This window comes from Dioscorea cayenensis, chromosome 16 (genome assembly GCF_009730915.1).
Source record: "Dioscorea cayenensis subsp. rotundata cultivar TDr96_F1 chromosome 16, TDr96_F1_v2_PseudoChromosome.rev07_lg8_w22 25.fasta, whole genome shotgun sequence".
Taxonomy (NCBI): Eukaryota; Viridiplantae; Streptophyta; class Magnoliopsida; order Dioscoreales; family Dioscoreaceae; genus Dioscorea; species Dioscorea cayenensis.
In genome coordinates this window covers 23,340,668-23,365,675 of record NC_052486.1, presented here as the reverse complement: position 1 = coordinate 23,365,675, position 25,008 = coordinate 23,340,668, and the positions used below count along the sequence as shown (strand labels likewise).

At 34.6% G+C, this 25,008-nt stretch overlaps 4 protein-coding genes across 5 annotated transcripts; 2 read left to right on the top strand and 2 right to left on the bottom strand.

Annotated features, from left to right (window-relative positions):
• On the bottom strand, nt 1-6,337 carry LOC120279331 (lysine-specific demethylase JMJ706-like). 2 transcript variants are annotated; one of them, XM_039286253.1, is made up of 11 exons: nt 6,005-6,337; nt 4,113-4,491; nt 3,738-3,894; nt 3,440-3,659; nt 2,949-3,002; nt 2,796-2,875; nt 2,413-2,690; nt 1,889-2,293; nt 1,501-1,799; nt 1,146-1,400; nt 1-705 (listed from the first exon to the last, which is right to left on the bottom strand). In XM_039286253.1, exons 1-11 carry the CDS (start codon nt 6,005-6,007, stop codon nt 406-408), a joined length of 2,430 nt encoding a protein of 809 aa, XP_039142187.1. In that variant the 5' UTR covers nt 6,008-6,337; the 3' UTR covers nt 1-405. The 2 variants fall into 2 exon arrangements, with proteins under 2 accessions (XP_039142187.1, XP_039142186.1); XM_039286252.1 differs by lacking the exon at nt 6,005-6,337 and having other exon boundaries at nt 4,113-4,497.
• Nucleotides 6,338-12,438: 6,101 nt separating this feature from the next.
• Nucleotides 12,439-14,510, top strand: LOC120278822 (probable xyloglucan endotransglucosylase/hydrolase protein 30). Its single transcript, XM_039285556.1, is given in 5 exon segments — nt 12,439-12,765; nt 12,843-12,943; nt 13,507-13,715; nt 13,803-14,085; nt 14,087-14,510. Coding segments are annotated over 5 exon segments (1,059 nt in total). The 5' UTR covers nt 12,439-12,569; the 3' UTR covers nt 14,357-14,510.
• A 1,146-nt stretch (nt 14,511-15,656) lies between these two features.
• LOC120278679 lies at nt 15,657-16,861 on the top strand. The gene is made up of 3 exons (XM_039285407.1): nt 15,657-15,775; nt 15,871-16,190; nt 16,305-16,861. Exons 1-3 carry the CDS (start codon nt 15,712-15,714, stop codon nt 16,659-16,661), a joined length of 741 nt encoding a protein of 246 aa, XP_039141341.1. The 5' UTR covers nt 15,657-15,711; the 3' UTR covers nt 16,662-16,861.
• A 2,217-nt stretch (nt 16,862-19,078) lies between these two features.
• LOC120279438 (homeobox-leucine zipper protein ROC3) lies at nt 19,079-23,698 on the bottom strand. The gene is made up of 12 exons (XM_039286374.1): nt 23,660-23,698; nt 23,372-23,568; nt 23,108-23,301; nt 22,906-23,023; nt 22,627-22,815; nt 21,524-22,012; nt 21,331-21,435; nt 21,051-21,263; nt 20,774-20,942; nt 20,406-20,674; nt 20,214-20,309; nt 19,079-20,078 (listed from the first exon to the last, which is right to left on the bottom strand). The coding sequence occupies exons 2-12, from the start codon at nt 23,522-23,524 to the stop codon at nt 19,677-19,679; spliced, it is 2,397 nt and encodes a 798-aa protein (XP_039142308.1). The 5' UTR covers nt 23,525-23,568; nt 23,660-23,698; the 3' UTR covers nt 19,079-19,676.
• Nucleotides 23,699-25,008: the final 1,310 nt, after the last annotated feature.

Here is a 25,008-nt window from a genome sequence, read left to right as displayed (position 1 = left end):
TTCACTTCAAGATTATGTGTCAGTGTGTAAAAAGAATTTGTATAACTGAATGTAACAGACATACAAGAAATTGATGAAACAGCAGACAACAAATGTACAAATGTGGAAGAGAAAAATTACATTGCTTTTTTTCTCTAAAAAAAGGGGAAAAAAAGAAGGAGAAATCACGGCTGAAACCGAGAAGAATTCAGTCGTGCCGGCCTCTCAATTTGAGGCCTGCACAAAGAATGAATTACTTGAATCACCTGTTCTAAAAAACTTACCCTGTTAATCGGTCATTACACGGAGTCAGGCCTTGTGTTTTTAATCAAGTAGTTAGAGGGATGCTCCAGTGTTGAGAAGAATTCCTGTTAGCTATTGTATGAGACTCTAATTTGTTCTCTGCTCAACCATTAATATAAGAAGTTAGAAAAAGGAGGGGCCTCTAACTTTCAATCTCTTTGGGCCGAGTTCAATCGATGGTGCTTCATTGATGTTTTCTGCTGTAGAAAACTGCAAATTGTCCCTAATGTGCTCCTTTGATTTTGCTTCCCGAAGCTCATCTTTTTCGAGCTTAGAATCATGTGGTTGTTTCCTGACTTTGAATGATGTTGAGGCAATCCCTCCTTCACTGAAAAAGTTCCTATTGAGATCAGGAACGCGCGCTGGTGATGAGGGATGAACACCACCACCTTCCTGGTGGAGCTTCTTCAATCGTTTGAACCCCTGGAAAAATCAATAATGTTTTAGTCCCACAGAGTCAAATAAGAAGATGTAGACCTTCACATTATATTAACGCATGCTATTATGGATTTTGGAAAAATCATGCATTATTAATTTTCCCAATCCTCAATTGATTGCTTCAGCAACCAAACATCTCATAGATTTGGTTCAACTAAAAACTAACTTTGTACTTATATCATCTTTCATTCCTATTTGGTTGCAAACATATTCAATTCAAGACCGCCACATGATTTCGCTGTCATAAGATGATGAAACTCCACAAACTCACAAACCATTTATTGCTTTCTTTTAAGTGCATGGCAAGCTAAATATGGTTTTTGAGCAGTTCTCTTCAGCAACCTCACACTGGATCAAATTTATATAGTTTCAACTCAAAAAAGGATAAGGCAAAGATAATCTCGAATACTTAAATAGACATGTACCTGTGATTCACATGGCTTCACAGGCATGACATCCCCAGTTCTCTTCTCTACATTAATAACAGACCTGCGCTTCACCCTGAATATTTCTGTGTCAGAATCATCATCAGCATCATCAACAGTGCCATTAGAGTGAGCCTGGTGGCCTGATTTGCATTTGACGAATGCAGTTGTTTCTGCAGGCCCACGTGGAGCAACTAATTCGCCTTCAGAATACTTGTTTTGGCAGAACTGAGTTTCATTAGATTTGACATTTTCCTGCATGAAAAGATGAAGACAATGCCCCTTCAAAAATAAGCCCCGGAATACTCAACCTCCAAATTTAAGGAAAACAACTCAATCAAGAACAAAAACTTACATTATCATGCAAAACGGTCCCAACTTGCCCCAGAGAAAATGATGAAGATGGTACAGGGGAGCATGTAGGTCCTTTTGTATCACATTTTATCTCACAATATGGCCGATATCCATCATCAACTGTAGACAAAAACAGTTTTGCTAGATCTGGGTCATCTTCAAGAGGCGAATGCTTTTGACCCTCCTCTACAATTTGCCTTTTATGTTCAAATTTCTTTGATGCAGCCTCCAACTCTAAAATATCCTCCCTTACAAAGATCACTTGTTTGCAGCCACAAAGGCAGCGCCTAAGCTCTGATTCTGAATCACACAAAGTAGCAGACAAGTCAATTATAGGAAATCAAGAAGGCATGCTGGGAAAAAGAATACACAATAGTTTGCATTGATACCATGACGAAGGCAAATGGGATTTGAAACACACTGGCACTTAACATATGATACATAACAGTCGCGCTGACAGAGGCTGCAGAGAATAGTCAACACTTTATTTGGAAAAGAGCACACAGAAGCTCCGGATTTCATAAGCAGCCAGCGAGCACGGTGCTGGAATCGCATTAAGCGCACAAAGGAAACCTTGATACTATGTTGGGTGGACAGGTCTTCACTCGAGGGTGGAGAAACTTCAGAATTAGGACTCAACAATCGCTTATAGAGAAGATACGCGTCCTTACAAAGAAGCTCCTCATGAGGAAGCAGTGGGGTTCTCTTAAGAAGTGCATAGCGTTGGCTAGCAACAGCACCCAGTGGAAACCAGTCCCCAATTGCAAAATTCACAGCCTCACCACAATTGAAACCTAAAATACCCACCAGAAGAATTAATGATTATTTTAAGACAGATGAGTATCATGACATGCTAAATGAAAGATGAAATAAGACGAAGGAAATATAAATAATTTTTTATGCTACATCATACCATGACTGAATCCTGAATGATATGCTCGAGGAAAGGTGATAATATACTCTCCAGGTTTTTGTACAGCCTTATACACAGGAACATTGTGCTCTAACAATATGTTTGGAGGAAACATTGTTGTCTTCCCCAAGAGTACGTCAAAAGCCGCATCAACTCCTTCAGAGGCCAAAATGCCACAGTCATAGACATGATCCCGAACAACTCTTTCAAAGTCAGGAGCTGCATGGCCCGGAATACCATACCAAGTTTTAAATGCACCACAGTGATGATAGTTTATGCTGTCATATAAGAGAGAGAAAACCTGTAAATGTTTGTGAACTTTGATTTGTATGAATTAAAAGGGATAGAACAACAATAAGACCAATAAATGTATCTAGGGAAACCTGTATAAGTAGTGGTCCTCCACATGCCATGCAAACATACTAAATAGCATTCCTATGTACAGCATGGGATCTGTTACTCCCTGCAACAAGCCAAATGAATATTTACCAGGCCAACAAGCCTTAAATTATCGCATTAAGAAGAATTTTGGTTACCGGAATTGCTGCCCCTAGATGTCGCAATATTGACTTGGGAAGACGTGAGAGTCTCTGAGCACAACAGAAAAATTGATTTTGGTAAACAAATATCAAAGATGTAAACAAGGATTATAACAGTTATGATTAACACAAAATCGGGTGATGATTGGTTAATGAAACAACATTTTATTGACTCACATGAATCTGAATGCTGAAAAAAAAAAAATACGTGTAGATGATTAAAAAGTCTGCAGCATGAGTTTTCTGTTCCATTAACCGAAGAAAAATATTTTTCATCTAGAATATTTTAAGCCTATAATCAAGAGCACATGCTCAATCTTACTGACTAGGAAATGAAACGCAGGCGTGCTACCAAGATTTATCATCAGGCAAACAAGAAAATGAAAGCAGGCAAGGAAATGTTCTTATAAAACATGGTGGCAATAACAAAAATAATTATTGTCGCACAGTAAAAGTTATGAAAATGAGTCTCCTCAAAAAACTGTTACCTTTAAGTTCCATTTACTTTTTCCAAGTTGATCACTAGGAGATGACGAGAAGGCACTGCCCTCAATGTCGCAAGCATATTCAACAAACTCCGTCTTGCCACAACCAATTTCATGCCAGAACTGTTCTTCAAGATACCTAGCCGGGAGACATCCCGCACTAGAAAATCTTCGAGAAAACACCTTGTTTGCCATCTTCTCAAAATCACGAAAGGTATACTTTCTGAAAAGATTCAAGAAAGCACATGATACACCAAATAAACATTTCATATTCAAACTTCTGCTTGAAATAGTAACACACCTTCCACTCATGAAAAACGTTGCCCTGTCATCTTCTACCCATTCAGCAAGACGGAGAGGTTGCACTCTGGTAGTAAACTTGAAGCCAAGTTTCTCCTTCATTAGAACAACACCAGCAGGTACTGAAGCACTTATGGGGGATACAACCTTGCATATGCCTGGAAAAGTAATAGAGATAAAATTACACGGTTTGGTTACAAGGAAAAAAGAAACCGCAACATTAATACATAAAGACCTATAAAAAATTACCCTCCTTTTTAGTTTCACCACAAGTATACAATAGTTGGATAATTCGCAGCAGGAGATTGACTAAATGCAAGATGAACCACATGCAAAGAAAAGAAATCAGGAAGGCAGAATACAATTAAACTAGTACCATATTTTGAAGCTACAGGAGCAATACGCTGAAGATATGTTAATGGATCCTCAAACTCATCTTTTGTTGGGCTGAATACAGGGCACTCTGGAATTTTGTCAATCCATTCTAAATTAGATGTGTCAAATTTTTCCACCTTATGCTTTAGAGGCGAATCCTTTACTAGTCCATTCCTTCTTGAAAATGCATCTGCACCTTCCCACATTCTCATTCCACATGATGCAGCTGCTTTCAAAGAATCACCTCCACTTCTAGACATCATGTTAGTAAACTCTGTCGCTTCAGGTGAAATTCCTAACTTGATCTGTTGGGATCTTTTACGTTTCAGAATTTCTAACCCATTTCTTATCTCTTCAGACAAACATACCCTCCCTTTCACCTGCATGAAACAGAGATAACAAGAGGTGAATCACACCAGTAATATTTTCCTGAAGAGATAAAATAAAATGGACAAAAGATTTAGCATAATATTGAAGTGTCTCATGTGCCATGCATGAATTTTTCATTAAACACAAAAAGCAGACTCCACATTTATTGAGTATAGCATGGTCTTGGTACTCTGGCTCTATTGAATGATTTGGATTTCGAGTGTTGCCAATAAAGAACACAAAGATTATACTTCAGCGGTAAACATTTGTTATAAATATAGAGACATGATTGAAAACCAAGGACTTGAACATGTTAAACAAATAGTTGGCTAAAGCAGACTGAGAATATCAAGCAGTCAATTTGAACCACTAGAACTCAAAGTTGTGATGAAAAGTTACATACTCCAAGCGACAAGAAACAGCTTTCAGATCATGCTCCGTTACTCACCAAACTGAAAGGGAGTTCTCAGATCCTAATGACTCAAGTCTGCAAAGCTTTTTATTTTGACAGACAACACTAACATATGTGATGAGCAGTAATGATGGCGATGGTATAAACATATAGTCCATAGATATAATGACAAACAGTTTTTGATACTACATGAATAACTCATGAGATTAGCTTCTCTAAACGGGCAAATCAAGCATGATTTATATCAATACGGAAAATCAAGATGGAAAAACAGAAGCTGATGACTGAATACTAATAGTTGTCATCATAATTGAAGAAAATGGGATATAACAAACCAATATCAGAAAATTCTTCACAGCAGAGAAGTTGTAGTGAAAACCAACAATAATTCTCAAATCAAAAAGTGCACTTTTAGCCAATCACAGTAGTAAACAAGAGTTTCATAATAATTACAAAATCAAATACGTACATACCATTTTGTAAACAAGAACACCGATAAAAACAGTACCAAAATCATCCAGATAAAAAAAACTCTGATGAAATCCGAGCAAAAAGTACATTCATCAAAACACATACAAGGATGGGCCCATCCTCATCAGATACCGCGGGAAGTCAAATTCTCTTATTGCAAAAAAGAAAAAAAAATAATAATAATAAAAAACCTTTTTATGTTCGCATAGTATCTGCCTCTAAAACTTCAAGCAAAACGAGATGAATTTTCAAGAATACGACCCAAAATAGTTCCATTGAGGGCCAAATTTGACGAAGTTCAAACCAAACAAAAAAATAAAATCACCAATTACATTTTTATTTTCTAATTTCCAGAAAAGGAAAGACTTTTTCAGCAGTTTGACCGAATCACAAACAAGGTTTGTAATGCTAAATAAGAGGAATCAAATCAAATTTGCGGAATTCCCCAATGAATCCAATAACCAAAACCCATTAAAAAAAAAAGGCAACAAAATTGCAAATAAATAAATAAATAAAAATGATGAATCGAACAGTCGCACAAGCACAAGGAAATTCCCACGAATTATAACCAATCAAAAATCCAAGACAAAAAACAAAAATCAAATGCATAATTTCCTTTTAAAAAAAACCAAAGAACCCACCATCTCATACCGATCCCAGATCCGTGACCCCTCCACCGTCCGCCAAACAACAAAATCCACACGATCCCCGTCGCCTTCCCAGAGAACCACTATCACATTACCCAAAAACCCAAGAACCGAGCCAAGATCCAAATCCTCTCTCAGACGGCAAGAATCAAGCCAAAAACAAGCAATCCCAAGCCCTTCTCCTCAAGAAACCGTGACAGCCACCAAATGAAAGGAAGGAAGTCAAGGCCACCGTGCCGGAGCGAGGTTTTCCGGCGACCAAGCGAGGGATTCCGACCAAGAGGGGGCGAAGGGTGAGGAAACGGGGAACGGAGAACGGGAAGGAGGTTGGAGAGTCTTGGAAAACGGAAAAAGGAGAAAAAGGGCGGGTATTTATTAATAGTAAATAATAAATAATATTTAATATTTAATTATTATTTATCACACACTGAAAAAAATAAATTAATTAAAAACATTCAATATAAATAAATAAATAAAAAATAGAAAGAATTAGTGGTAGTTGATGGGCAGTTCAACCCATCTCTCCCGCTCTCTCTCTCGCTGATTTACCATTTTACCCTTTTATTTTTATTGTTATTTTCCTAATTTTTTTATTTAATGCTTAGTAAATAAGGGTACTTTGGTAAAATGAAAGTAGGAACGGAAACGGGGAGGAAAGTGTGGGGACGGCGGTGCGAAGGGTGCGAATTAATCGCGAGAAATTCAAGGTCCCGCGTCACGGGGAAAGCGGTTACAACTAAGAAGCCACGTGGCGGAACGAGACAAGGTTTGGAAGATGATGAACGAATTGGAACTAGACACGTGGAGATCGATGGTTTCCTGGCCGTTGGATCGTCTGAAGAGCTACTCGAGTGACAGATCGTGATGCGCTGGCGATTTGGGCCGGCTTTTACGCGGCGCGGTGATGATCTTCACGCCGTTAGTTTGGAAACAATTTGCCGGTTTCCTACCACTTTATGGTCACTCGCGGTCAAGATATAATTCGAGTTACCAACACGACACTACAAGAACAATTTTATTTTATTTTATTTTTTGACACTGGGCGATAAGTACCCTATACCCATACCCAAGGATGTGTACGGATGTGAAGCATATAAGTTCAACAACATCATACCTTCACGTTACGGTTACGTAGATTTCAATTATAGATCTTTTTGAAATGAACATTTTATCCAAGAAACCAGTTTGATTCGTTAAAAAGAACACCATAATCAATACAATATAGTATAAATAGTTAAAGTACAATATAAGTACTTATGTTGTTCTATATTTGATTTTCAAGGGACAAATATAAAGTTTTTTTTTTTTTTTGTATTTAGAGTTTGATTTGCATAAGTACGGAACATAAAATAGTAAATTATGATAATACTTTTTTTTATTATTTTTATATTTATTTTATAAAAAAATATATAATAATATTTTATAAAAATCTTATCAAATTTTAAGAGGTTGAACAACGCAACAAGTTAAAAAATTATTTAAATATATTATATATATATATTTAAAATTATATAGTGATTTTTTTGGGTTATAAAAATTTATTAATGGGAAATAAAAATTATAATAAAAAAGGTGAAATAAAAAAGAAGGCAGTTACCGGAACAAGGGGCACGTGCTTGATTTTGGGGTCGCTTTAGCGTCCGCGGATTGAAGAGGTTGAGCTTGAACAATTACTTTTCCCAGTCAGCGATTTCAAGTCCGGGTCTCTTTCATAACCTGCGACTGCGAGCTTATCGGATCTAAACCATGGATCCGAAACTCATGTTTTTACTTTTCACGTGTTTGTTTTATTTTTTAATCTTCTGGGATAAAATGTTTTTTTTTTTACCCTCCATTTATATTTTGTAAAAACAAACAGAAAAAAAAAATGTTTTTACAGTGTTTCATGTTTGACTTACACATGGGCATTAATTAGTTTGGATGGGAAAAACATATTTTAATTCCCTTTAGTTATTATAAATGTAATTTTTTCTATTTGAATTATATATTCACAAATATTTATTGTAGTATGTTATATGTTTTTTTTTTTTTTAATGATAATTGATAAGTGCCTTTTTTATAAATATAAATAATACCGAACAAAATTGGAGTTCGGATGTACAGTATATGTAAAATACAAAAATAATATAAAAATTTCAGGTGAATATGTGAACAGTATGAAAAATAGTATTGTCGGGGAGAGATTTAAACTCATGACCTCTCCTTTACACTTTGGTGCTATTTAATGGTTGACCACTTTTTTTTTTTTGTTACAACAAGTCAATTGCCTTAATTACTGAGATATTTTATGCACATTTAATTAATTTTTTCACTATATAAACAATCATTATAAATGTGAACTTTCATTTTATAAAATTAAATTTTAAAAAAATCTTCTAATCATATAGTTTAGTGAAATTCAAGGAAAAAAAACATTATTATGATAATAATAATAATGATAATGTTAATCTTGTCCTTACTAGGATTTCTACAAATAATGCTACCTTTAATCAAAAGCAAATAAGCAAAAGGCGAACACTAAATAATACAGAGTTTAATTGAAAATTTTAAAGTTTTAGAAGCTGCTTTATAATTTTTTTAATGGGTGTGATTTATTAGCATTTAATCAATCTAAATTGGAGTTTGTTTTGGCTTGGTAATCTAGCTGAATAAGCATATCTATGGGCTCTTGTATTCTCAATTTTCCCATTAGTTTTTGTTTTCAAGAGTTTGATATGAAACTAATCCATTGTTTAAGACTTTGCATAAGTTTGAATAGAATGAAAATTTTCACACATGACACATGCATGGAAATTAATAATTATCTAATTAATTTTTTAAGGTCAGAGTTGGTTAGTAAGTTTGGGTAGGAGTGGATTAGGACTTATACATCAAACAATTATTATGGTCCAAAACATTACCATAAAATAATTATATTCCTCATATTTTTTATTTTTAATATCAAGATTTAACTAAAAAAAAAAGGCTACAATTCAGCACACTTGCTGTAAATACAACAAATCAAAAGAATAGAACAATGTCATCTAATAAATTTGAGTCATTAAAAATAAAAGCCACCTAATCAATGTTGATGCATGTCACAATATGACTTAAACTTAAATATTTATGACTTACATAACTCCAATGATTAATTCATAGTTGACTCTCCTTTTCCTATGAATATGGAACTAGTTTAAGTAAGAAGACCCTTTCAAGATAGTGAAATAAGTTCTCTGTATAACCTACAAGTGTGACTTAAGTTAACCTAGTCTATAAGAACTAATGAATATAGAAAAATATATCAATATATAAGTAATAGAAAAGGCAACAAGGGCTTCCACTTTGAAGCCATGATCTGTGAAAAGAAATAATTTATATAATTAAGCAATAATATATCTGCTTTTCTTTAAGGCCAGGCTGGCTATGAATAAACATTTGAATCAAATGATCCCTTGAATCCTGCTACTTTATTTTTTTTAGTCTATTATGTTTGAATAGTTTATTAAAATCAATTATCAATTCATATTTTAAGCATCCTTTGTGAATAATAAGCACTAATTATATAATTAATATGTCATAATGAAGATCCAAATGTCCAAATAAAATTGGATGAGATGGAAGTTAAAAAGGAATCAATTTCTTTCTGTCACACATAATGGACCACACTATAAACAGTTAGAAGACACATTGAATTAAATGTCTAGACAATCCTTGTCATCATCAAATTCAACTAAAAAATAATTTGAAAATAATAATAAAGTCCATGACTTTATCATTAGATTCCCTAAATTGAAAATTAAAAACACGTACTTGATCAAGTCTTTAAAGGAAAAAAACTACTGAAAATAACAATGAGAATCAGTAATATTTACCGACAAGCCGAAGAATTAGACCAAGATTTGAAAAAAGAATTTATTTAATTTGAAGAATCAAGACCAAGGTCCATGGTTTTCTAATAACCTTTATGCCTGAAATGGTCAAAAGAACAAAAGCAAATAGCTTTACATGTTAATCAAGGACAAAGACATGTTAAGATTGTGTTATGGTGGATGGCCACTTCTTTCCACATTGTACATTATTCATTCATATATCTATTAAAGTGTTGTTCCATGGCCAATTATATGAATGATCCACATCATCTAAGTAGAATAGTCAAAGTTCAAAGTTCAAACTCTCACTTAGTCCATGACAAAAGCATCAAGAGCCAAGTAAGAAACAACCGCCAACTTGTGTATATATTCTAGAAAGATAGAAACTTCTCTGCATGATTGTTTTGTGAAGTATAAAGGGGACATTGACATGGTCCTTTTGTATTTATTTTGGTTTTCTCTTCTTTCTTTTTTCCTACATGTTTGGTGAATGTTAGGTTAAGAATTAGAAAATAAACCATGAGTTAGGTGCAAGAAGAGGTAACTAACATATACAAGCTATTTGCTTGTATATATATATATACATTAGCAGTGTGAGATTGTACAACTATCAAACTTAAGCTAAAATTCATTAAACAATATATATATTATGAGGATTAAAATGTTTTATGTGTGTTTGGTGAATAGATAAACAGTTTCTATCACGTCTTATTCATCCACAATATATATATATAGGGAAAACATCATCTAGGGACGTCCCTAGATTTCAAATCTAGGGATGTTTTTAAATCTAAGCCGTTGGATCATCATCCGATGGTTGATTGATTATATAAACATCTGTACACTTTTTACTCGTTTCACGATCATCATGACAACACCTGTAGAACGCGGTTTCTACTGCTCATAATGATAAAGAGTCAGTCGATTTTTATCCGATGAGCTACTTATGGACGTCCCTAGATTTGAAATCCAGGGGACGTCCCTAGATGATGGGTCTATATATATATATATATATATATATATATATATATCATATATATATATATATATATTCCATTCTACAAAACAAAAACTCTATTTAAAAAATACTAAAAAATTTTAAGTGGGTTGGGCCAACTCAGTCTATGTTAAGGCCCAATTATTTGGCCCAATGTTCATGCATAGGAAGTGCTTGTATTTAGTTTGCCAATTTTTTTTAATATAGTCCTTTTTACATAATTATACAGTAACCCTTCCATGCAAATCAGACTCTAATTAGGATCTTAATTCCTTTGGTTTATTATCATGCATTATGAAAAGCTAATTATTATAAAAGCTCATGGTCCAACAAAAACAAAGAACAGAGAAAGGAAATAAGACATAGACTTCTCAACTACCTAACAATTATAATGTTCTAAGGCTACTGAAACTTTCTTCTTTTCAAAAAGTTAGTTATGGAAAGTTCATACAACTTTAGTTGGCTCATGGATCATCCACTCTTTGTATTATTCATCCATTTGAAGCCATGCATGTCCACATAATCTTGATTGAGCCTAGCCACCAAATTACTGTCTCCTAATTGTTCAACACTCCACTTGATTTAATGTGTTTAGTATTCTAAACTGTTTTCAATCACTTGAATTATCTCTTTGTTTTTTTTCTAATTAAACAGAGCATAAAAATCACAAAAAATTATTTTTATAGTATAACACATAGAAAAAGAGAGCGAATGGAATCTCTTGTCACCTTTCCATGTTGTCATGTGGTTGGTACGATGTCTGCATGCATGCATGCTGTCTCATCCCTCCCACCAATAATCTCCTGCCACGTCATAATGAAGGCCAACAAGCACATATAACTTTTCGGTTGTCTGGTCCTGCTCAAAGCCGCCATTCCAACAACATATTCCATTTATTTTATCCGAAAAAACAAAGTATTAAATCATATTTGATAATCTGATGCAAAATCTTATCATCCATTAGTAAAAAAACAATCTTAATCATCCTTATCCACTACTACCATTTATAAAATAAATAATAATAATAATAATAAAACCAATAATTATATATCAGTAGTTTTTTTTAATTTAATTTAATGCCATATCTAAAATATAGCTAAATTATTTATTGGAAATGTCTCTGCATCAAGAGGAAGTTCAACACTCAACCTCTAACACAGGTAATGATGTCTGTAGAACCACTCTTTCAATTTTTTAAACATATATTCTCAACATCAGCTACCTTTAAATGACATCTTTGTCAAAGAAAAAATAAAAATAAAAAAAAAATAAAAATTATACATATTTTTTAAATGAAGTAAAACACCAATAATTACTATAAGTAAAATAAAAAAATTCTAAAAATATCATGAGGTATTTTTGAAACCTAAGGAGTGTTAAGTAATTTCACTCCTTTAAAAAAAGCAGGTACAAAAAGACAATAAAAATTATAAATCAATCTAAAAAAGGAGATGGTCCGGCGCTAAATCAGGAACCCTAATTTCCCAAAAAAAAAAAAAATAGAAAAAAAAATTAAAATTATTTTGCATAAAACCCCCCCAAAAAAATCCTAATGATACAAACACGGGCAATTTCGTAATCTCAGATCCACATGCGAATGCGGAACGCCATGAAAAAGCAATCCAGAAACCCTACATCTTCTCCTCCTCCCCCGCTTTAAAAGGGGACGAAGACGAATCAAATCCAGAACCAAAACCAAATCAAAGCATCAACAATGGGAAATCAAGCGTACCTCGTAGCGATGGCGGTGGCGATGATGGTAATCTCATCATTTCCGGCGCCGGCGATGGGGTTCTTCAACGTGACGCCGATAGGGTTTGATGAAGGATACACGCCGCTGTTCGGGGACGGGAACTTGGTGAGATCGGAGGACGGTCGGAGCGTGAACCTCGTCCTGAATCGCTACTCCGGTGATGATCCGGCCGTGATCCTCAATTGAAGCCATTGAATTGGATTTTCTCATGGGTTTTGCGATGATGGTTCGCAGGGTCGGGATTTATATCTTCGGATTCGTATCGATACGGCCTCTTCAGCGCCTCCGTTAAACTGCCGTTTGATTACACGGCAGGCGTCGTTGTTGCCTTCTACGTGAGATAACGCCGTTAAGTTTTTATTTTTAATATTTTTTTACATAATTATGCCTATTTTGTTCATTTACTTTTTGCACTTTTTTAATTCCTAAATATGAAATTATAATTAATATGTATTTTATTTTTAATAAAATTGAATAGAAATTACAGTTAGAGACTAAATTAATTAATCAATTATTATTAAGTAAATTTTGATGACTAGTCTAAATACACAGTCTGAATTGCTTAAGTAAATGAGTCTGAATTTAAAATATTCACCAGAAAAGATTTGAGTCTGAATTAGTTTAGAGCTTGTGGACTAATATATATATAAATTATATTTTCTTAAATAATTGTGGATAAATCACAATTTTATTGAAAGATAAAAGAACAGGACAAATACTGAAAAAAAAAAAAAACAGAATAAAATAACTAAAACAGACTACTACCTCACCAGATGAGGTTTACAAAATATATAAATTAATTTAATTCTGATATTGTAATGTAAAAGAATTTAGGTACTATAAATTATGAAAAATATTAAACTTCTGATTTCTTTGGGGATGATTTTGCATAATGTAGATGTCAAATGGGGATGCATTTGAGAAGACACATGATGAACTAGATTTTGAGTTTTTAGGGAATGTCCGAGGGCAAGAATGGAAAGTGCAAACTAATGTTTATGGCAATGGAAGTACAAGCAGAGGACGTGAGGAAAGATATCTTCTCCCTTTTGATCCAACTTCTGAGTCTCATCAGTATTCCATTCTTTGGACTCCTGAAAACATTATGTAAGTCTAAATTTTACTTTAATTATATATATATAAGCCTGGGTTTCTCATTTTATCGTCAAAAAAAATATGTTTCATGTGATATAGTTTCTATATTGATGAGACGCCGATAAGAGAAGTAACACCGAGTGAGACAATGGGAGGAGACTACCCATCAAAGCCGATGTTACTCTATGCAACCATATGGGATGGTTCGGCCTGGGCCACGGCCGGAGGCCGATACAAAGTTAACTACAAGTATTCACCTTTTGTCGCCGAATTCTCCGAACTCATCCTTCATGGTTGTCAAATGCCAATTCTCCAGCAATTCTCAGCCAATTCTTTGGATGATGATAATGAAGATGGACAACATTGTGCTGAACTTGAGTCTGAGTTTGCTGGTTGCTGACTATGCTGTCATGACTCCTGAGAAGCGTCAGGCTATGAGGAAGTTTAGGGAACATTATATGACTTATTCTTATTGTTATGATGTTCTCCGGTATCCGGTGGCCTTCCCGGACTGTGACATTGTTCCGTCGGAGCAACGGAGGTTTTTGGAATCCGGTAATATTAAGTACACACCAAGAAAACATCGGAAATCAAAACGAAGAGATCCGAGTTTTGAAAATTTGGATGTTGTTGATAAAGAAGCGGATTTATGAATAATGTTATTTGTACAAATTAAGTTTATTGAATGGATTTTTCAACTCTAATGGCTGTTAAGTAAGTTGGGAGGCATATTTGTGAACTTAATTTGTACAAATAACATTGTGTTTTTAATATGTTTATGCTTTCTGGGTACATTGTTACAATAGTTCATGATTTGTGGAAGGATGGTTGTAGATTGAATTATTGGTGCATTTGTGAATTATTAAAAAAAAAGCTTGATTTTTTTATTTTAAAAAATAGATAAATTATTGATTTATTAAAAATTAGAATACAAATGGATAAGGGAAAAAAATCAACACAAACAAAACGTCTAAGAACTAAAACTACAAAACAATATAAAATTACACAATTAATCACCATAGATGAAATATATGAAAAAATTGAAAATCAAAAGAAATACAAAGCTACGGGAGACTAAAGAAATACAAAGCTACGGAAAACTGGTCAAATGATTAAAATGAAGAATTTGTTTTTGTGTTGACTTCTAAAATATATATATAAAAAAAAATCTATGGAGCTTCGAGAGCTTCATTAGTTTTTGGATGGCGTAATATTTTTGGATTTTTTTTTTTATATTCATCATTTTTTGATTTAACTTTTATCTTTTATCAATATTCGCTATTTGTATGAATCTTTACTAAAACTTATAAATTGATAAAAAAATATTATTTTCAATAAGTCAAAATAAATATTTAGACATAATTCAAACCAATTATGCATTTCACTCTCACTATTTTGCAATTAACCTAATTTTGTTTATTTAGAATTTTATGTAATAAATATTAGTGAATAAATTTCAATACAAAACATGTAATTATTTTTTTGTAATAAAGCGACAAGTGCAAGGGGGTGTGTGTATAGGCCGATAATTGATCATTCAGCTTGCACCTCCTTACTTGGTGACATATGTTTAAACAGTAAATTTGTACTTAAAACCAAGGACTATTATCACTATTGTATCTAATAAAGATTTGAACTCAATACTTTTTAAATATATCACACTCAACTTTTTATAAAGAGGGCCAATATCGTCATGATATTATGAGCTTTTTGTAAGCATTTAATTGTTTATATTACATTCACATATTATTATTAAATAAAATTGAGTAATTCCAGGAAACTACTCAAATTAAAAAATAAAAAAATAAAAAAAGAAAGGTGTTAGCTATCATAGCCTAATGCTTAGTGTTATTTTAAGAAAGAAACACACAGCACGCACCACCAACGGTCATATGACCGTTGGATCCCCACAAATTCAAATTTCTATAAACCCTTGCAAGCTCTTCACCATCCTCACAAACCCTTCTCCGTTTCTCCTTTCCTTCTAAGCAAATCCCAATTAGGATCAATGGAGACTCCATCCTCTTTGAGAAGAGTGACAAGATCTCAAACCACCAGTGCTCTTCAATCTCGTAAGCAAAAAGTTCCCACTTGTTTCTCACACTTGCATTCTCTTGCTTGCTCTCTGATTTTCTTCTTTCTTTCTTTCTTTCTGTTTTTGGATCAGAAAAGAGCAAACAAGAAGATTTGGTGGTTTCAAGATCAAGAACTGTGCTCCTGGACATCACTAATGACTCGCCAATCATCGGTTTGGCCAAGAAGACTCCGTTGTCATCGATGTCGAAGAGCTTTTCTCAGGCAAAGAAGACTCCAGGATCTGGTGAGGCATTGCTCAGAGGCCAAGTGAAGACATTGCTTCAGAAGGTGGAGGAGGAGGAGGCTGAGCTTGTGAACAAGTTATTAGATCCCAATGCTTCTCAATTGGACAAGATTTTGATAGCACCTCCTGTTGTGGTTGTAAATGGTGATCCAGAGATCAAACAGAAGGTATGATGATTTTAGTTATTTGTATCTTGTTTTCTAGTTCTCAAGATTTAATCTTTTCCCCCTTTTTGGTTTAGGTGGATGCTCTGAAATCAATTGACTGTTTGATTAATCGTGCATTACTGTTTGATTCCCCTGGGAAAAGCCGAAACTGATGATCATGTCAGGGCAAGCATTGATAAAGAAGATGGACTTGATGAAGAGGAGGAGGAGGAGTGTTTGGATGAATTGATTGATGGGTTGATGAAGATGTCAATGCAGGAGGATGAGAAGAGAGTGGCTGAGTTTGTAGGGAAGCATACGAGGTTCATATACAACAGCGATGATGAGATCGAGGGCGAGGAGGAAGTCGGCAAGATGAAGAATGTTTCGCCAAGTGTGTTGGTGTTGAAGGGTCTTCCTGTGCCTGAAGGGAAGCATCTCCGCTTCCAGGATGAAGATGAAGATGAAGATGAGGATAAAGAAGAAGACTAAATTTAGATTTGTCTTCTTTGCAATTAACAATACTCTGAGGTTGTTCATCCCTGACAACCTTCATTTGATTCAAACTTTGTTTTTCTGTGTTTAAATTTTCTCTTTTGTTTTGTCTGTTTTGGTTTAGATATTGGAATTTTGTTGGAATTGATACATCTTTTGATCTTTTATACTCAATAAAGAAGCTCAAACTTTGAGTTTATCTTTGTTTATGTTTTGCTTCCAATTCTTGAAAATTGTGGAAATTGAAAACACATTATTTGATCTTAAAACTAAACAAAGAAACTAAAAACGTTAAGTTTTCTTGCTAAATGTTGAGCCTTGGGGACTTTTTTGTAATATGAGTTGAAAAGAGGGTGCAAATTGTTTCAACTACCATAACTGTCTAACTGTTCAGTGGCGGGAAAATAACTGTAAACCAACTAATATTTACAGGTCTATATTATAAACTTCGAACTGGAATTCATTCATCTTCAATCCATCAACGCTGGTGAGTTTTTCCATCCAAATAACCTCTCATTTACCTCTCAAATTGGCTCTTTCTCTATCCTTAATTTTGATAGTTCATAGTTTCTGTTTCTCTTTCAGAAGAACCATGTTGTTTTTGTCTCCTGTGTCATCTTCAAAGCTCTTTGTTCCTGGTCTCAAACCTTTGACTACTTGCAAGAGATTTCATTGGGAAGAAGACTTTGATTTGACTATCGCCATGGAATGCCGATATCACGGTAATCTCTTTCATATTTCTTTTTTTAGTTCTTGATGTTATTCGATAACTCTTCTTTTTTTTTTTCTTCTTGATTTCTTGTCTTGATTCTAGCATCTGAACTTGTTTTTGATCATGTTTATGTATTGCTTTGATTGAAGAACTGATGAATATTAGGAATTATTTTTCGGCAGATTCATTGACAATCAAAGATCCAGAACCTGAGGTGACATTTGCAGAAGATGAGCAGAGGAATGAGAAATCTCTAAAGAAAATGAGAAGTCTTGTGAATGAGTACGAGAATAACTGGTCAAAAGTTTCAGAGGTTTCGATGTATTCATCCGCTTATGATTCAGATTTAATAATGTTCATGCAAAACTGTTGCGATGGTTATGCAGATGGTAAGCAAACTAAGTGCATGAATGTTTAGTAATTTCATTTATCATGATAAATCAAAAGTCATCAGTTTGAATAATTTGACAGCTGAATCAATTATGACTGATGAAATGCTCTGTGAGGACTCAGTTGATGACTTTTTGGAAGGTATGTGCTTTTGACATTGAAATATATTATAATCAGTGTTTTATTGTTTATGTGATTGAACAAAATACATGTTTGCTCAATTTTGATTTCAGAAATGATAATAGATGAAGACTCTGAACAAGAAGATCTTTTGTTCTTAAACACATCATAAGAACAAAGACGCTTGTAATTTCTGAATTTGTTTCTTGATTGTTTTGATTCACTCTTGTAATTGTTTCTGAAACTCAACATTTCTTGATCATGTATGACTATGAACTATATTCTCAAAATTTTCATTTCTGAAGTACATATAATGCTAGGCTTATTGTAATTTGCCAATTTAGTTCTGAAGTAGTATATCAGAAAAATTGTCATTTCTGAAGCAGTACCTTGTTAATGTTCAATCTCTACCGATTTAGTCCTAAAACTTAACATCATCTCATGATCATATTACTGTGAACTATATTGCCAAAACTTTTTCATTTCTGAAAAACCTTTAATGTTCATCCTGAAGTTCCATTCTAATGTTAATTTTCTGTGAATAATATCTCATGATCATATATATGTCTTGTGAACTACTACAAAGTCAAAATTTTCGTTTCTGATCATGAACCTTTTTCAGCAATTTCATTATGAACTCCAAAGAGAGAATTTTTTTTTTTTTGAAAAATAGACGATAAGCGCCTTATTTTTATGAATATAAAGCAGATCTTAAGCAGATGATTAGAGCACGATATACGATATATATACGAGTATGAGAATAATATATAAATCCCGAATAAACAGTGTATGAAAAGAGTACTTTTGGGGGAAAGATTTGAGCCATGGCCTCTCACTTCTGATTTGATGTCATACCAAAAAAAAAATTTTAATCTCTATCTTGAAAAAAAAAAACATAAAAATAACATCACTCTCGTTGTAAAGAACTTTCATTTCTGAAGTGTAATTTTTAATGTTCATCCTGAATTCCAAAAAAAGTAGATTTCTAATCTCAAGCAGGAATATTTTTACAGATTGAGCTGTAAATCTGCAGAAAAAGCAGAGACAAATCATAAATTAACTTTTTGAACTTCAACAGTAAATGAACAGCAACAACAACAGCAAATGCAGCATTTACTCTACCACTTCTCACCCACCAAACCTCAGTAAATGAACACCCAATAGAAACAAACAATCCAGCTACACACAAACATTGAAATTCAAAATAGATAATAACATTAAATATAAAGTTCTGACAATAAATTAATACAGCAAACTGAAAAGACATGAAATGAAAAATCCAACAAAAAAGCAAAAGAAAAAAACAACAACATAAATTTAATAAAGAAGTCAATTCCCGAACCAAAACGAACTCCATCTGGTGCGCTCTTGACTCCCCTCCAGACAAACTTTCTCTCTTCTTGATTTAATTACCAAGTTTTTAACACTTAGAAATCATCTCTCTATTTACTTAATTACTAATAATTAGAAACATTTTTTTTTATTTCCATTCCTCTTGCCAAAATGACCATAATGCCCCCACAGCATGGAGAGATGAAGAGAGAATAAAAAAAACCTCACCAAAAATACAAAATGACTAAAATGCCCTTGATAGCTCAAGGGTATTTACGTCATTTTGAAAATGCCAGTGAGGGAGGGTGGTGAGTCTTTTTCCCTCAAGGATGCCAGCTAAGGACACAAAAGAATGGGGGGATTAGTAATTTAGTACTAATACTGGTTGTGGTTGTGATCAGGCAAGGGCATTATGGTAATTTCAGGCCATGGAGAGGGTGGATTATAGAGCTAGCTAACTAATTTTCCGGCAAGGTGGCTGAAGGCTCAGCCTGAGCTTCGCCGGCACCACCGAGCGCAGAGGTGATCTGGTGCACGGCGTTGCAGAGGTGGTTGTTGATCGCCGTCACACTCGACAAGTTGAGCTTCGCCGACGGGACGGCACTAGCCAGTACTTGCAAACCAACAGTGAGAAGGCACCCGGTGTTACCGGCCATTGCTGAATTGCTCGTCGGAGGTACAGCCGGTAACATGACAAACCCCATCGGCAACAATGGAATGTACGATGGATCCTCACCGCTCATCGCCACTTGAACGGCATCCACATCGACGGTAGCATAGACGACGACACTCCCGCCGGCTTGATGTGTGCTACTCTCTTGCAGCAGTAATTCTACGTTCTGTGATGAATTGCTCGAAGCCTTTTTCATGCAAAACCATGCACGTAAACATCATAAACAAATATATATATATATATATATATATATATATATTTGAAGTAGGTTAATGTTAATGTTAATGTTATAAGAACATGAAATAATAAAAGATTAACTTACGTTTATGCGGAGAAGAGAGATGCAATTTCTTGGATGAGAGCCATTGGCAATGTGAGCAACTTCATGGAGAGTGTTACCATTAGAGAGAACATCAAGCTGAAAAATTAATGATAAATTATTAGAAGATACAATGAGATAAGTAATTAATATATTGTGTAATTAATTTTTTTGAGTTTTTAATTAAGTTTTTACCTGAGATCTTTTTTGTTCATCGGTTAAGAGATCAAAGACTTGGTCATGAGAGAAAGGAAGCCAGGTAGTGGAAACAGCACTGAGAATGACTCCATTTGGTTGTCCTGGTTCAGTGTTCTTCCTGGTTGTGACTCTAATGGTGTCATCTGATGAATCAGAGAGTGCTGTCCATGATTGAGCTCCACTTGAGCTTATGTTCCCACAGAATGTTCTTATCATCCTTTGTGATAGTTTCATCATGTTCTTCCTTGCTTCAGGAGAAGGAATCACTGCAAATATATATATATATATATATATTATATTGGTTGAGAATTAAGAGATTGAATTTTGCAAGAAGAAATTAAATGGATATATGTATATATATATACCTCCAAGATCAGAGATATTTCTAGCCATTAAGCTTGCCAGCCTTTCGCATTGTCGTTGCAAGACCGATAACCATTGAGTCGATCCGAAAGCAGCACCGCTGTTAACGAATTGTTGGAATATCTGATGCACTGGTTTGTCTTCCACCTCTCCATGTTCTACCCACATCACCTGTGTGAATATTGTAACAATAGATGATTATGAGAAATCAAGATGAATGAGAATTTTTAGGAAGATCAAGGATTGGTAATGAAGTGGTAGTATATATAGTGGTAGTACTCTTGAGTATCCATTAGGCATGTCTTGAATTACACAACCAGAAGGACGTCGTCGGTAATGGGGAATCGGTAACTGAAGATTGTTTTGAAAGCAATCGGCCGGGAAATCAACAATGGTCCAAGTGCCTTCTTCGGCATTGTGTTGGCAATACCGAAGAAAATATGTCTCACGTGTCGGTACTAATGGAGAAAGAACTTGTAGCTCTGCATACATCTGCTCATAAAATGTGAGAAATCAAGCTCATAAACTAATTGATTGAAAATTATCAAATGACAATTACCAGATGAAGTGATCCATTTCCATGGGTGCCAGAGATTCCAGGAGTTATAATCTGAATTGTTTTCGCCTTTGCAACAATTGATGGGAAGAGCTCCATCCATTTTCCCTGCAATCATATATAATAACCAAATCTATAATTCGAAACAAATTAACCCGAAGAAAAATTCGATTAAATTTTTTTTTTATGAACTTACAGCATCCAAAAAGGCATCAACCAAAGTAATACTGTTCATGATAACAAGTGCACTTCCTCTGGTTGCTTCAGTCCTGAAATCACAAGTCTGTTCATGTTTCACATCAACTGGCCATGGTAACATCTTTGCATGCTCTTCGACATCCATTACTTCGAGACCGTCACTGTGTCGGACCCATAATGGCTCATTAGTCTGGCACATTTGATAAAGATGGTCCCTTGCCGTCATTGCAAGATCGAGTGCCATTGCCTTGTCTTGGTCCATGATGATCATCCCTCCGGTGAAAGGCTGGAGGTTATCGGGCATCGAAGGGCCTGGAATTATGTCACTACAACTGCTTATAGCTGATGCTGCGACCGGCTCGTGGAAGTTCCTTGAGTAAATTCCCATGTCGAGGTCCAGCGATGGCAGAAGAAGCGGCGGAGCAGGCCCCATTGCTTGCATGCCTCTGTTACCATACCTCGACGCAATGCAGGATAAACGCTCCAGCTGAATTTAAGGAGCAGGATGAAAGTAACAGTGATAAATTAGGGTTAGGCCTTAATTAATTCAAGAATGCATATGTTCTACTTCAGTTGAGATCAAAGAACGAAAGTATAAGAAGTTAGGGCTTATGACTCCACTTTTATTAAGAATAAAGAAAGGAAGGGAAATTAGGGTTAGGGTTTCTGATGGTGTATACCTCCTCTCTTTTGAAGGATATATAGTATTCACACAAACACTCATTTTTAACTTAAGATCAAAGAAAGAGTGAAAATATAGGGTTAGGATTTCAGATGGTGTATATATATATCTTGATAGAATTCACACAAAAACTCTTTCATCACTCAAGATCAAAGTCAATAGTGAATATTTAGGGTTAGGGTTTACAAGATGTATATATACCATCATCCCCTTCAAAGCATAAAATCCTCAAAAACATGTTGATGAAAGTAAGAATGAATGAAAAATTATGTATATATATATATACTTTGCATGCACAAAATCCACACAAACACTTGTATAGTACTTGAATCAAGAGCAAAGTCAGAATTATAAGAGGAAATAATTAGGGTTAGGGTTAGGGTTTGCAAGAATGTATGTATATATATATATATATATACCTCTTCTTTAAGACGAGCATTCTCAAGTCGAAGATGTTGTTCATCAAAAGACATTTCACCGAGCATGGCCGGACCACCGCAACTGGGACATATAACATTCCTTATCGCCGCTTGAAGCCTGAAATTCTCATTCTTCAAGCTATCATTCTCCGCTCTCAGCATCACATTGTCCGCTCTATCTTGTTGTGCCTTTCAACATTCATAAAAAAACATTATTAATTAAAAACATAATGATCAACCAAACAAAATAAAAATAAATAAATAAATATAAAAGTAAACCTTAAGCTGAGTTCTTCGGTTCTGAAACCAGAACTTGACTTGCCGAGGCTTGAGTCCTAAATCTTGGCTAAGCTTCAATCTTTGCTTATCATCAGGATGAGGACACTCTTTGAACAACCTAACAAAATTTTTTTTTTTAAAAAAAATTATAAATATATTTGATGAAAATTATTAGAAAGAATTAAGAAAGAAGAAGACTAACGCTTCCATCTCTTGGATCTGACGAGCAGTGTGACGATGATAACGTTTCTTCTTAGAACCAGAAGGTTGTGTCTGTTGTTGCTGTTGCTGAGTATCTGTATCTTGTTCTTCACCACAGCTTAAACCATCTACATGTCCACTCCCAGATCCACTTTCCATCTCTTCTTCTCTTCTTCCCATCATCCCTTCCTCCTTCTGCATCATCATCATCATTCTCATTCTCATTCTTTACTCACATCATATATATATATATATATATACTTACAGGGACTAAAGGAGGGAATGCATGGAAAGGCAAGGAGGACATGAAACCGCTAGGGATGGAGGAAGAGAAGAAGGAGTCAGGGGAGACCACGGAGGGGTTGCCGGTGGCGCTGTTTCCCACCAGAGAGGATAGCACTTGGCAGTCCCCATACATCCTTTTTCCAGTACTAGCTCCTCCTCCTTCTTCACCCTTTTTACCTTCAAAACAACAACAACAAAGAAAAATTACAACAACAATCAAAATTAGAATCTGAAATCATAGAAGAAGAAAGAGTAAAGAGAAGAATACCAGAGGTGGTGGTGATGGTGGTGGTGGTCTAGGGTTTGGTGAAGGTGGAAGGGAGGGAGGGGGGGCAATAAAAGAGGAGGGAGGGGGTGGTAATTAGGAGGAGTTACCGTACGAGTTAAATGCGACCATAACTACGTGAGAAGAGAAAAAGAAGGGGCAAGAGATAGAGAAAGATAGAGGGGAAACGTATCACATGCTCCGGTGAACCAGTCAACTGACACGTGTCAGTGAGAGAGGTTGATAAGCGTTTCCACTGTGTGACCACTTAGGTCAAACACCCTTGTCTTCTTCTCTTAGCTGTCTTTTTGACTTTTTATTTTATAGGGGTTTTTTTTTTAATGTTTTGAAATGACGAGAATGGGCTTTGTGTGAGAACTGAACTATGAAGGGTAGAGTTGGGAATTTTTGGGGTTTGAGTGGACTAGAGTGTCTGTGTGAGGCTGCTCCTCCAGAAAGATAGGCATAATCCTAAAGAGTATATATCAAGAATAAAAACACATTTATATATATATAGTTTTAATTATAAAGATCTTTTTATTTATAGAAAGGTTTTCCACCAAATCATGGGAAATAATACTTGAATATTAGAATATCACTAAAGATTTATTAATTTATGTATTATATCTTCAACATTAAAGAAAAAAATAAAAAGAAGAGCATAAAAAAGTTATAAAAAGGAAATAAAAAAAAAAAAGGATGAAAGAAATGTGAATAAGAAGAAGAAGAAGAAGAAGAAGAAGAATAGGGGCAAGACCATTTAATGCAAAGGCCCATCCAACCCTCTGTTTATTTGCCTCGTAAATCGCACAACAAGTTGCATGCTGGGGAGGCAACCCTCAATAAATTGTTTTATGAAGTTTATCATATTAAAAATTGTAGAAGTTTTCCTTCATAGCCAAACAGATGAAGTATTCATAGGATACCTACAAATGTCCATATAAGCAAGAAAATAAAGTAAACAAACCAAAAATATGAATTGTTTTTTTTTAAAAAAAATAATAATAAAAAATAAAAAATAAAAAATTATTCTGACTATTGTTTGGTATTTTACAAGGTAGTAGACCCCTACACTTTTTTTTCCAAATAAACTTTTGTTAACTTTGTAGTATGACAAGATGCTGACATAGACGCTACACCTTTCCAAATAGACTTTTTACCAACGCTGGCTGGCATGGCGATCCACACGGACAGGACTGATCAGACTTGCTAGACAGAACATAAGTATATAAATTATTTATTTTAAAATATGATTTTTGTTCAAAAGATTATCAATTAACCACTTCAGTAACTCAAATAATAGGTAGAAGTTCAGATTGTATCCCAAAATTTCAACTGCAGAACTAATGAAA